The sequence below is a fragment of the Dendrobium catenatum genome, unplaced genomic scaffold, assembly GCF_001605985.2.
Source record: "Dendrobium catenatum unplaced genomic scaffold, ASM160598v2 fragScaff_scaffold_264, whole genome shotgun sequence".
In the NCBI taxonomy this organism is placed as follows: domain Eukaryota; kingdom Viridiplantae; phylum Streptophyta; class Magnoliopsida; order Asparagales; family Orchidaceae; genus Dendrobium; species Dendrobium catenatum.
In genome coordinates this window covers 666,449-679,754 of record NW_021318726.1, presented here as the reverse complement: position 1 = coordinate 679,754, position 13,306 = coordinate 666,449, and the positions used below count along the sequence as shown (strand labels likewise).

Here is a 13,306-nt window from a genome sequence, read left to right as displayed (position 1 = left end):
TATTACATGGTGAGAGTTGGAAGAAACAGTGTTGACATATTTGTTTAGACGGCACGATCATATTTGGCGAGAGATGTAGATCGGAAGGATTGTATTCACGTGATGGTGGTTGGAAGGACTATAGTTGGACGACGGAGATTAGAATGACTGTAACCAGACGATGGTGGTCGGAAGGACCATAGTTGACGGAGGACTACTTTAATATAAATAAATAATAGAATTTTTGTCCGTACAGAATTGTGGCATTGCAAATCCAATGTCAAGACGTTGTGGACCCCAACAGACAAAAGACAAAGCACCGCAAAGTTGCAGTCTAGCACTACGAACTATGAACTCAATGTCATTGTGTTGTACGTTCAGCATCATGATGTTGCAAAGGCGTTTTGAGACAAAGGAGATAGCGTCGAGATGTCATGAGTCTGTTAAGTAAAATTTATCTTCTTTTTTAAGAGTTTTATTCAATCAAAGTGGATATAACTCATGAGAAACTCTTGTATTGATGTTTATACCATCGTATGCTACTCTATTTAGTATTTACATATTTAACATCTAAAACTTTAATATTACATATATATCACTCATAGTTCATTTTCATATCAAATGTGTGTGGTAGAAATGAAATATATGAGTGGTAGGAAAGAAATATGAGTGATATATTTGATATTAAAATAATATAGGGTGGTATGTATGTAATATTAAAATTTTGAGTGTTATATATGTAAATAGGATGGTATAAAGTGATATGTATGTAAATTTCCCTTATATTTTTTTATCTACTCATATGATTGATTCAGAAAAAAGGTTAATTGGAACCTAACTTTAAACAATGGAACTCAGAATTTGAAAAAAAGGATGAAATTGGGTCAAAATTAGTCTTGGTTTGGCTTGGTTATAGTCAATTTGGGCTCAAGTTAGATTAGGTAAGATTAATCTTAATGGGATTGAATCCAAATAGGTGTCGGTTTGAGCTAAATTTGACCCAATTTGAATTGATTCATATTCAATCTGCCCAAACAATTTAATTAATCTAAATGGAACATATGATCAAGATAGATAGAAAGGAAGAAAAAAACTCACGTGAAAGCTTTAATGGCAATCACTTTTGGATGGTCCTTTTTGGCAACCGGATAGCTCTATTTGTTTCCTTACTTCTTTTAGGCTGCTTTTGATGTTTTTTTACCCGTTTTGAGTCCATTTTTTTATTACATTGCTCTATTTTCTTAAGTTGTAAATGGTCTCAACTTCCTCATTATAGTTTTCTTTTGAGCTTTGTTACTAGTTTGGTTGGATCTATTAAAAAGATTTGTTTTTTTTCTAATTAGATTGGGTTGTAATAATCCTCTCTCTCTTTATGTACTTTCTAATTAATGAAACTGGACTATGCTCCTAAATTTTTCTAAAAAAAGGAAAAAGAAATACTAAAATAATAATAGAAATATTATATTTTCATTAATATATACTGAGTTGCTTCTTAAATTGAAATTATAAAGCATAAAAAATAAATTACTTCATGAACAGATATTATCTCATCTTATTAGAGAAATCGCTAGAGATAAGATAAACATGAGTTGTTAGAAGTTGTTCTGCATTTAAACAAAAAAAAATTTATATATAAACACATATAAGCTAAATTTTATAAGAAAAATATATATTAAATGATTTTTTTAATCAATAGAATATCCAATATTAAAGAAAAACTAATATATCAATTAATAAAAAAAAAACCCAAACCTCAACGCAGACCGTTAGATCATGACAAACTCCTCTAATCCTAGCCTTACACCTGTACCCCACTTGTAAATAAGTGTACAGCTCAATTACATGAAAATGGCAATTGTCATTTCCTCATCTTGATCTGTCTCTATAATACTTCGGTTCTTGCACCTCACTTCTTATAGTTATAGTACTATTTAAGGCCGTGTAATTATATACTATTAAAACCAATTTTGTAAAGTTGAAGCGAAGTGTTCAAAGACTTTGACTGCAGAAGTTTCTTTATTAATGATACTACTTTTTCTTCTTTTTTTTTTTTACGAGGAAGTACTGTCCTTAGGCTAGTGTAAACCCCAGTCGACCTAGCATGCAACCCACACCAATTTACACGGGCCAACACTTAAGGCTTTCACTGCTTGCCAAGGGATTTGAACCAGGAACCTGGGCTTTGCCCAGCCGGCTCTTCACCACCAAGATTTAATGATACTATCGATACAGTTTTGTTTTTTGCGAGCTAACCACAAGGATACCATTGTGTGCATTTATAACACAATTTTAATGTATAAATCAGTCATTCAGCTATTCTGCTCAAGAGATTCATGGTCAGCTTGAGTTACTGCATTTTAGCCAATGATTTGATTTTAATGTTCCGGGGGTTGTTACTCTTAGGAGAAAATAATAAATTAGTTTGTCATGCAAAATTAGTAGAAAATTTTTATTCATCGAATATAAACTATAAGAAAATGGTGTAATATGAATAATAAAAATGGCATGACTAGCTATGCAATATTAAGATAACAAAAGAGCTACAAAACATTACAAATAAAATAATATATCAAGCAAAAATATGATGCTAAAAATTAAAATCCAAATAAGTATAAAGCTACAAAGGAGTAGCAAAATATTAAGAAAAATAACGAATGGGTGAAGGATCTTCTTCAGACCGATCAAATTCATACTTGCAGTCGTGCTCTCTGAAGCCCTACTCATCATAACTAAAATCTTATACTATATTTTTATGTGATATTCATTTTGTTGTTTTTCATCTATAGATTTATGTTGACATTTTATTTTTGGAGAAAAGGAGCGGTTCAACCTCTTTGCTCTGCTCACTCTTACACTATTTCGAATGGCGAGAGGATCAGTGGGGATGATGGACTATCCAGCCCTTAATTTTGGCCTCAATCCAGCTGTGAAAATGAAATCTCTGTTGCCCTTGAAAGCCTAGAGTTAATGTTGTGTGCAGGGGATCACGGAGAAGGCAGGAGAACAGCGACTGGCTTTTCACATTAGCCGTTTGATCGGGTTTTGTATTGATTTAGAAGGGCTTTACTTACATGATAGTAATGATTGAGTGCTACAATTGGAAAGGATAAACCTAGTTGATTAGATTGAATTAGGCTTGCTTCGATTTTAAATTGATTCAAGCAAATTTGGTTTTAATCGTATTTAATTGGAGACCTCTCATCATAATCAAATTTGCTTACTGTGAGCTAATGAAATCTTGATTGATTAAATTTATTTAATGTATTTTAGTTTAGTTCCATTTATATAGAGCAGTATTTGTAATATAATCATAAGCACAAGGGGCTGTAGGTAGTTGTGTTGAACCTTCATGAGAAAGATAATCATCATCATTTCCTTCAAAATAAGAGTAAGGAAAAAGAAAATATACATCTCTATCTAACTCATATATCGACATAATATTAAAGAAAACTAAAATATTAATTAATATAAAGAAAAAAATGGAATCAAATATATCTTTAATAACTAACTCATAGCACCTAGTACATGTATAAAAATATATATAAATACTAAATCAATAAAATAACTATATACACATTCAAAAATTACTTCTTTTTTGTATTGTTATGGATGTCTTTCTTGTATGTTGGATTGTATTGCTAATGATAATCTCTTTGAAGCTCTCTCTATCAAGGGTCAAAGACTTTCCCACCTTATGTATGTTGATGATCTTATCATTTTTGGGAAAGCTGATATAAACAACTGTAAGGGACTTGGCCAAATTCTTAAGAATTTTTCTATGGCCCCAGATCTGGAGGTTAATTTTGGGAAGAGTTCCATCATCTTGCCTCCTAATTGTCAATTGGCTGATACAATTTGCTCTCTCTTTTGCATTCCTGCTACCTCCACATGCATTTCATATCTTGGGGTTCCTTTATCCCCCTATAATCTTAAGCTTGCTAGTTTCCCTAAGTTGATGGAAAAAGTTACCTACAAACTCTTAGGTTGGAAAGCAAAAGTTTTATCTTTTGTCGTTAGGCTACAATTCCTTAGGTACACTATTTGGAACACTATTGCTTACTGGATTCGTTGGGCCATTATACCGAGAACCATTATTAAGCGATTTGACAAACTTTGCGCTAAATTTCTTTATTTTGGTGAGACTACATGCCGAAAACTACATTTAATCTCGTGGCATAACCCTTGCAAACCAAAGTTGTGGGGGGACTTTGGCTACCTTCCTTGTAATCTATTCAATTCAATTTTAATAGCTCACTGATTGAGAGAATATACAATTATCAAAGTCCCCCCTACTCTGTGGATGTTGAACATATATATCTCTCCTTGGAAGGATCCTATTTCTAAAGCTTCCAAATTTTGGAAAAGTTTATGTAGAGATGCAAATCTAACCAAAGAAAATTTTCATTTTAAGGTTACTCCTAACTCCCATTTATCACTTTACTGGGATCACTGGTTTAATGGAAAACCTTTAATTGAAATTTCGGAGCTCTCTGCACAACCTCAACGCAGACCGTTAGATAATAACAAAACTCCTTTAATCCTAGTCTTACACCTGTACACCAGTTGCACTTAGATATACACATTAATTACATGAAAATGGCAATGGGCATTTCCTCATCTTGAGCTGTCTTTGGTTCTTGCACCTCACTTCTTCCAGTTACTGTACTATTTAAGGCTGTGTAATTATATACTATTAAAACCAATTTTGGAAAGTTGAAGCGAAATGTTCAAAGATTTTGATTGTTGAAGTTTCCTTTATTAGTGATACTGTCGATACAGTTTTATTTTTTGCCAGCTAACCACAAGGATACCATTGTGTGCATTTATAACACAGTTTTAATGTATAAATCAGTCCTTCGGCTATTCTGCTCAAGAGATTAATGGTCAGCTTGAGTTACTGCATTTTAGCCAATGATTTGATTTTAATGTTCCGGGGGTTGTTACTCTTAGGAGAAAATAATAAATGAGTTTGTCATGCAAAATTAGTAGAAAATTTTTATTTATCGAATATAAACTATAAGAAAATGGTGTGTAATATGAATAATAAAAATGGCATGACCAGCTATGCAATATTAAGATAACAAAAGAGCTACAAAAGATTACAAATAAAATCATATCTCAAGCAAAAATATGATGCTAAAAATTAAAATCCAAATAAGTATAAAGCTACAAAGGAGTAGCAAAATATTAAGAAAAATAACTAATGGGTGAAGGATCTTCTTCAGACCAACTAAATTCATACTTGCAGCCGTGCTCTCTGAAACCCTGCTCATCATAACTAAAATCTTATATTATATTTTTATGTGATATTCATTTTGTTGTTTTTCATCTATAGATTTATGTTCAGCTTTCTATCTTCTTGGGTAGCATAGCCGGGTCTTAAGACTTCCCAAAAATGACGATGACGACAAGTAATGCATTTAGTTTTTTTTTTTTTTTTAATATATGAGGTATTGAAGGGTAACAATGTTTAAAATAAGAACAAATCTACTCTTAGAACTAAAATAGTGTGTTCTATAATTACATTGATTTTCGTAACTTTACGTAAAATTAACATTTTAGCCGACCCCACAGTGAGATTAAGGCTTGATGTTGTTGTTATTATTATTACATGTAATATTAGCATTTACATTTATTTTGTTATTTTATTTTATTTAGTATTATCTTAGTATATGTTAACCTTCAAATGGAGAGCCAATCTCAATCCTAACCATTGTTTCTATCTTTGACATAACGATCATCAAATCTTTAGGTGGACAACTCCGTAAGAACACTAAATTTTAATGGTTTGGATGCTTTGGAACACATTACAGAACTACCATATTTTATATTTCATGTTTTTGTAATAACAAAAACAGAGAGGGGATCGATGATTAGCAAAGATATCATTTTTTGCAATAATAAAACTTTACTTTTTCATTTGATTGTTTGGTGTTATATTTCTGATTGATTGGATGAATTTTCAATTTTCTATCATGAACTATTGTCAAGATCTGTAAATTTCTTAAGCAAAAGCAAAATGAACTATTGTCAAGTATCTGTAAATTAATCTGATTCATGTCAATTGTAATCAAGATGAAAGGAACAAATCAATTTCAAATGTATCAAACCTTTTATTTTAATTTATTGAAGACCCAAAAGTTTTTATAAAGCGGGAGGATTTTTATAAATAAATAAACAGAATCAAAGCAACAGCTGACAATGAGGTTTGTGGCTGTTGGTTGCTTATCAAGATTTTTTTTCTGAGAGGATATAGACTCAACGAGCTTTGTGGCTGTACCTCTATTTTTACAAGAAATTATTCTATGCGGTCATCACACCGTCTGGAGGTGAGTTACAACGTGTCACATCATCTACTATATAGTATCGGTACATAACAAAAAAGGGACGTGACACATCCTATTTTGCCTCCTGACGGCGTCCGGTGACCGCACAGAATAATTTCTCATTTTTAAAAGCTTTGCAATGGATAGCGGATGGGCAGGGCTATAGAGCGGTTTTTCCATCTTTAATCAAAGCCAAAAACATCCATTTATTTCATTTTATTTTTACTTTGCTTATTTGCTAATATATTTTATTTTTGTATTAAGTTTTTTCGTTTATAATTCATATTTTGTTTTATAATTTTTTTTTCTATCATACCTTACTACTTGCAGAAGACCAAAGAGAGCAATGCAGTCACTTTATTATTCCTCGAAAAAACTTACAAGTACGTCTTCTTACATGAAATGAAACTGCGGGAAGAAGATTACATGTAAATTGGAGCTATTTGAGCTTCAACAAAACAAGAAGTGAAACTCACCCAGAAAAGGCAAAAAAAACCCTCTCTCAATTTGGAAGAGGAAAAAACTAAAAGCCAAACTTACAGAAGTAAATGGAAAAATTAAGCCAAGAAAAAAGGCTAAAAAACGAAAGCCACGAGAGCCAGGACTCAGATATATTCACATAAACATTCTGCTCAGAAAACAAGCACGAACAGTTCCCCTGGTTGCCCAAAGATCATCCAAGGGGAAAGGTCTGATTTGAGGGAAATCATCATCATCTATGGCAGGCCAAAATCCCTCCAGACCAATAGAAATAAACTTAGAAGCAGAGCTGAATCATGCAAAACCCCATATTTCACCAAGTTCGACTTAAAGGCAATTAAGGCACACCAGCAGATAAAACATTACAGAGACATTATACCTTCAACAGCTCTTTTAGACAGTCCCCCTTCTTGATTTTGAGGCAAATAGTAAAAGAATTTCCAGCTAAATCACCAAACTTTCCTCCAAATACGATAAATAATGCAGCAAGTAATAAGCAAATAAAAGATCTTAGCACTACCAACATATACACTTAACTTTTCTCTGAAATATCTCACAAATAATTTCTTCTTCTATGATAATCACATTAAACATACAACAGAAAGCAGTAAAACAACGACGAGGAATGACAGACCCGCCCAAAGCAAAGCCCACAAACAGCGATTGACTATGGCATAAACGCTCACTCACAGCAATACAAAAAACACACACCCTCACTATAATACAAACAACACCACAACAACATAATAATCCTAACAAATCTCCAACAATCGACTTAATTAGAGATTTGTATCGTAAACATAAGGTTGTTTACTATATCGAAGATGATGTCCATCACCGGAGACTCTTACTCTTGGAATGTGTTGAATTAGATCCCAATAAGAACCTTCTTTTAAGCATTCTCGAACAACCATCTTATTGCACAATATTGAAAGCTGGAAGTCATCATTAGAATCATTTTGCAACCCCCGTTGTCGCAATAACAACAATAGAGACTCTGGAAGACTCTTCTTATGAACATCATGGAAATATAATTCCTGCAATGAATCAAGCTTCTCCATGCAAGAAAAGGCATTGCAAGCTACGATCCTGAGCTTCTTTAATTTAGGGAGGCAACCTAACTTTTCAAAATCTTTACAACAAATCATATCCAGTTTCTCAAGTTCAATAGGAAGATTATCCAATGATTTCTGTATGCCGGAAAATTCTATATTGAGTGACTTCATTGGCGTGTGCTTTAGATCTTTTGGAAACTGTTTTAGTAATGGACAGTATCTGATTTTTAGTATATGCAAGCATGGCATCAACTTTAGCCCCGGAGAAGCATTACAAGTGACTTGTGCATCAAAAGACCACTCTTCTAACAAATTCATATTTCCTATGTAAAGTTTCTCAAGTTTGGGGAAAGCAGCTCCAGTTGTTAATTTTACATCAATACCAAGGAATTCTGGCCCAATTTTCTTCACTTTACTTGCATGATTTATATCAAGAACTCTAAGCTCAGGCAACTGGCCTAATGGTGGGAGCTGAGTGCATGATGTTATCTTAAAGATTTCTAATTTAGTTAAATATGGAACACAAATTTCAAAGGATGACAAGTTCATCCAGTTTGGGAAACGGCGGCCGAAGAAGCCTGATATTTGAAAATTTTCTAGGCTTTGTGAAGGTATTATCTTGTCAAAAAGCTCCTCTACTGCGAGCTCTTGTTCCTCACCGGGAATTGGGGGGACAACAGAGAACTTCAACGTCAAAGTAGAAAGGTTGGGTAGGTCTTTAAGAATTATGGTTTTACTTTGAGCTTTCTCTAAGTTGCAAATGCTGAGTGTTCTTATCTGTTTCAGAGAATTCAACTCTTCCAATTTGCTGCAAGAGTCATTATTGGCCACCACGAAGCTATTGAGATAATTAAGTTGTTGCAACTTCTCTATTCCTTGTGGAATGAAACTAATAGGTGTCTCAGAAAAATCAATGAGCCTTAGATTGTACAACCAAGTGATTCCACTAGGAAGTTGTATCAAATTTTTGCATTTACGAATGTTCAAAAATTGTAGGTTTGTTAATTTCTTTATAGATTCTGGTATTGCTCTTATGCGTGTATCAACCAAATCAAGATACCTCAAATGCACCAGATTTCCTATGGAGTCAGGAAGTACTTCAATTTGTGTATGACCAATGTCCAAGACATGCAGATGCAAAAGCCGACTCAATCTTTGATCATCCAACAACAAATCAGAATGTGAGGCAAGCAAGGTTCTCAAGGCTCCCTGGTCTGCAACATAATCAAGCATTTTTATTGCTGCTTTTTGATGAACAACTGATAGACGACGAAGCTTAATGGATGTGGTGGTGTTCTTCACATTCAAATCTCCAAAAGAAGTTTCTTCTTTAGATAAAAAAATAGCTAGAGATCTCATAAGATCATGCATTTTGCCATAATTTTCAAAATCATACCGTGGTAGTAGAAGATTCCTCTTAAGTAACTCATTGAAGCATTCTTCTGCTGAATCTTCCATTAATAATTTTTTTTGCTCATTTATGAACCCTTCAGCAACCCAAAGTCGAACAAAATTAGAGCGATCTAACAATGTATCCTCGGGATATAATGAGAAGTATAGAAAGCACTGCTTGAGATGTGAAGGCAGATCTTCAAAACTAAGATACAGAGCACCACTAACCCCCTCAGGAAGGTTGCTAATGGACCATGCATCATTCTTGAGAAAATTTTCCCACACTTTCCTATTGCGCTTTTTCCCGGCAAGCACAATAGCAATAGCTTTAATTGCAAGAGGAAGGCAACCACATCTTCTTACTATCATAAATCCTAGTTCCTTCAAGTCATTAGCTAGCTCCATTTGTCTCTCTGAGAAAAGCCTCCTTCGAAGCATATCCCAGCTGCTCTCTTCAGAAAGATGCTTCACAGGATGAATATGCGCTGCCTCCATATCCGTAGCAACATTTTCATATCTAGTTGTGACTAAGACTCTGACATTCACGTTAGATGTGTATAACGGGACTCTAAGCAAATCAACCCATACATCCCCTCTCCACACATCATCTAAAACAAGAAAAAAGCTCTGGCATGAAGCAACAGAATTACTGAGAATGATTTGTAGCTCTGATTTAGTATTAGCATCCCCGTAGCTCCCCTTAGCCCCTCTTATTACTTGCTTCAACAACTCAATTTCTGAGTAAGTCTGTGAAACACAAACCCATACAGGATCTAAATTGAAAAAGGTCTTAATTTTCGGATGGTTAAAAATTTTTTGAGCCAGAGTCGTCTTCCCTATCCCACCCATGCCAGTAACTGCAAAAAGACGACATTTTTCATCAACCACCTCCACAAGTAAACGATCGACCAAACTATTTGCTGCAACCTCTACCTCTCTTCCCACAACAAAAGGATCATCCATGGAAGAAGTTTGACGAGAATCAACTTGAGTAATTTGTGGGGTTTCTGATATTGTGGATTTCTCTAGTTTAAATTGTTTCCTATTTTCATATATCTTGTCGAGTCTATTATTAATTTCCTCAATTCTGTTTCCGATCTCGTGACGCAAAGGAACACTGGTAAAACAAGAGAGGACAGATGAGAAATCACAACGTACTGACGAAGTTCTAGATTCAGGATTTTGATCAGCGAGCAGCTGAGCTCCCTCGATTCTGCAGAGGTCAATGATATCCTCGGCATCGTACATCACATCCTTAAGCTCAGAAAGCCAGAGTTCAGTGGATGACTCACCAAATTTTTTCTTTTCAGCGTCTTTAAGCAGGCATTGGATGCTCCTCATCCGACCACGTAGCTCTTGAAGATCTTCTTTCACACCTAGCACTCTGATCACCTCTTCATAGACAAAATCAGCGAGCAAAGCAGAGAATTTACTCATAAAAGCATCCAAGATCATCGCCATCTGAGCTTGCTGAAGAAGGAGAATAGCTTAGCTTAACTTGCAGGATCTTTAAGGAAGCTAGTAAAATTGAAGGAAGATAGATGCAGATGGGAAAGGAAATCAAGAAGCAAACAACTGCCGTGGGCCAAAACGGAAGTTTTTTTTTTTCTTTCTGACGGGCTACTTTATCACAAAAGAATCTCACGGGAGATAGATGGAGATATTTTAATCTACGTCTATCACTTCTTTTGAGAGAAAAATAATAATAATATAACTTCTTTGTGAGATAAGAATTACAGAAATATGAAATATATTAAAAATCTTGTGATATAATTTAAAATAATAAAATATTATTAACTAAGAAATTTAATATTTTCAATAATATTGAGTTACTTCTTAAATTGATATATAAAACAATATCTTAAATTATTAAATTTATTTTAAAATTGATGATAGAGCCAGAGTCGTCTTCCCTATCCCACCCATGCAGTAACTGCAAAAGACACATTTTTCATCAACCACCTCCACAAGTAAACGATCGACCAAACTATTTGCTGCAACCTCTCCTCTCTTCCCACAAAAAGGATCATCCTGGAAGAAGTTTGACGAGAATCAACTTGAGTAATTTGTGGGGTTTCTGATATTTGGGATTTCTCTAGTTTAAATTGTTCCTTATTTTCATATATCTTGTCGAGTCTATTATAATTTCCTCAATTCTGTTTCCGATCTCGTGACGCAAAGGAACACTGGTAAACAAGAGAGACAGATGAGAATCACAACTTACTGACGAAGTTCTGATTCAGGATTTTGATCAGCGAGCAAGCTGAGCTCCCTCGATTCTGCAGAGGTCAATGATATCCTCCGCATCGTACATCACATCCTTAAGCTCAGAAAGCCAGAGTTCAGTGGATGACTCACCAAATTTTTCTTTTCAGCGTCTTTAAGCAGGCATTGGATGCTCCTCATCCGACCACGTAGCTCTTGAAGATCTTCTTTCAACACTAGCACTGCTGATCACCTGCTTCATAGACAAATCAGCGAGCAAAGCAGAGAATTACTCATAAAAGCATCCAAGATCATCGCCATCTGAGCTTGCTCTGAAGAAGGAGAATAGCTTAGCTTAACTTGCAGGATCTTTAAGAGAGCTAGTAAAATAAGGAAGATAGATGCAGAGGGAAGGAAATCAAGAAGCAAACACTGCCGTGGCCACGAAGTTTTTTTTCTTTCTGACGGGACTACTATCACAAAAGAATCTCACGGGAGATAGATGGAGATTTTTAATCTACGTCTATCACTTCTTTTTGAGGAGAAAATAATTAATAATATAACTTCTCTTTGGACTGAATTACAGAAATATGAATAGTATTAAAAATCTTGTGATATATTTAAAATAATAAAATATTATTAACTAAGAATTTTAATATTTTCAATAATATTGAGTTACTTCTTCAATTGATATATAAAATAAAAAAGCTCATTTCAGTGATCAAATTATTGTTTAAAAATATTTTAAATTATTTTATTTTAAAAATTATATATATATATATATACTATATATACTATATATATATTATCATCATAAAAAAAATTAATAAGCTCTAAATCAAAAATTTATAAATAATTCTCAATATAAATAGTTTTCAGGCATATCTCATGACTAATGTAGAGAGAGATATGGATGAATTTAAACTCTCATAATGTATTTTCATGAAAAGAAGAATTAATTTATCCTATTTTTCCTTTAAATTAGTTTCTAGCTTAAAATTTGTTTTTTATTAATCTTAAATTAGACTTAATGATTTTATTTTTTCGTTATTTTTTAAGAACATTACCTCTTCTATGTTTTTAGGAATCAATTTTTCATTATTTTAGGGCAAAATTTATGTTACAATATTTTGAAAAACCTTAATAATGCAAAATTTTTAAATTTATTCAATTTATTTAGATTAAAAAAAAATTTAGCTAGAAAAATAATTCCCCAAAAAAGGAAGTAAAATTTATATGATTTTGATTAAAATTTTCATAATACCAGGGATTTTTTATTAAATTCAAAAATTTTATATTTATTTAACAAATTAATTATATATTATTTAATATTTTTAATTTCCAAATATAATAATTAAATATAATTATAATTTTACAATTTTATATAAAATTTTTAAAATGTTATTTATTTATATTATTTAAATATCATTCTAAATATTATTTAAATATTTTTTTTAAAATATTAGAAAAACTAGTTAGTCTCTCTCCAGGTCTCTCTCTTCCCCATTTCTCTCTGTCACTCTCTTCTCTCTATTATTAAGTTGAATGCGACGATTTGATGTATAAAATTTTCTCAATTATATTTCTTCTTTTTGACTAAGAACAGTGGCATTATTGTTTGCAATTATTACTCTCTTTTTTAATAAAATAAATAAATTGAGTATGATAAATTTCTGGGGAACTTAATTTCATGTAGTAATGTGAATGCTTTAGTTCACAAGTTGATTCGATTAATCTTAGTTTTGTTAACTTTAATTTAAAAAAAAATTCAAATATTTAGTCATAAACTTAAAATTTTTAAATTAAATATTAAGGAATAATTAATTAAAATATCATTATTTTTCTTTTACTTTAAATATAAATTTTAAA

At 32.7% G+C, this 13,306-nt stretch overlaps 1 protein-coding gene across 1 annotated transcript; it reads right to left on the bottom strand.

Moving 5' to 3' along the window:
• Window positions 1-7,278: 7,278 nt before the first annotated feature.
• LOC110102805 (putative disease resistance protein RGA4) lies at window positions 7,279-10,867 on the bottom strand. Its single transcript, XM_020831289.2, has one exon. The coding sequence runs from the start codon at window positions 10,691-10,693 to the stop codon at window positions 7,565-7,567; it is 3,129 nt and encodes a 1,042-aa protein (XP_020686948.1). The 5' UTR covers window positions 10,694-10,867; the 3' UTR covers window positions 7,279-7,564.
• Between the last annotated feature and the right edge of the window lie 2,439 nt (window positions 10,868-13,306).

Coding starts and splice junctions, on each gene's coding strand:
- LOC110102805 (XM_020831289.2), bottom strand. CDS start 10,693: ATGGCGATGATCTTGGATGCTTTTATGAGTAAATTCTCTGCTTTGCTC.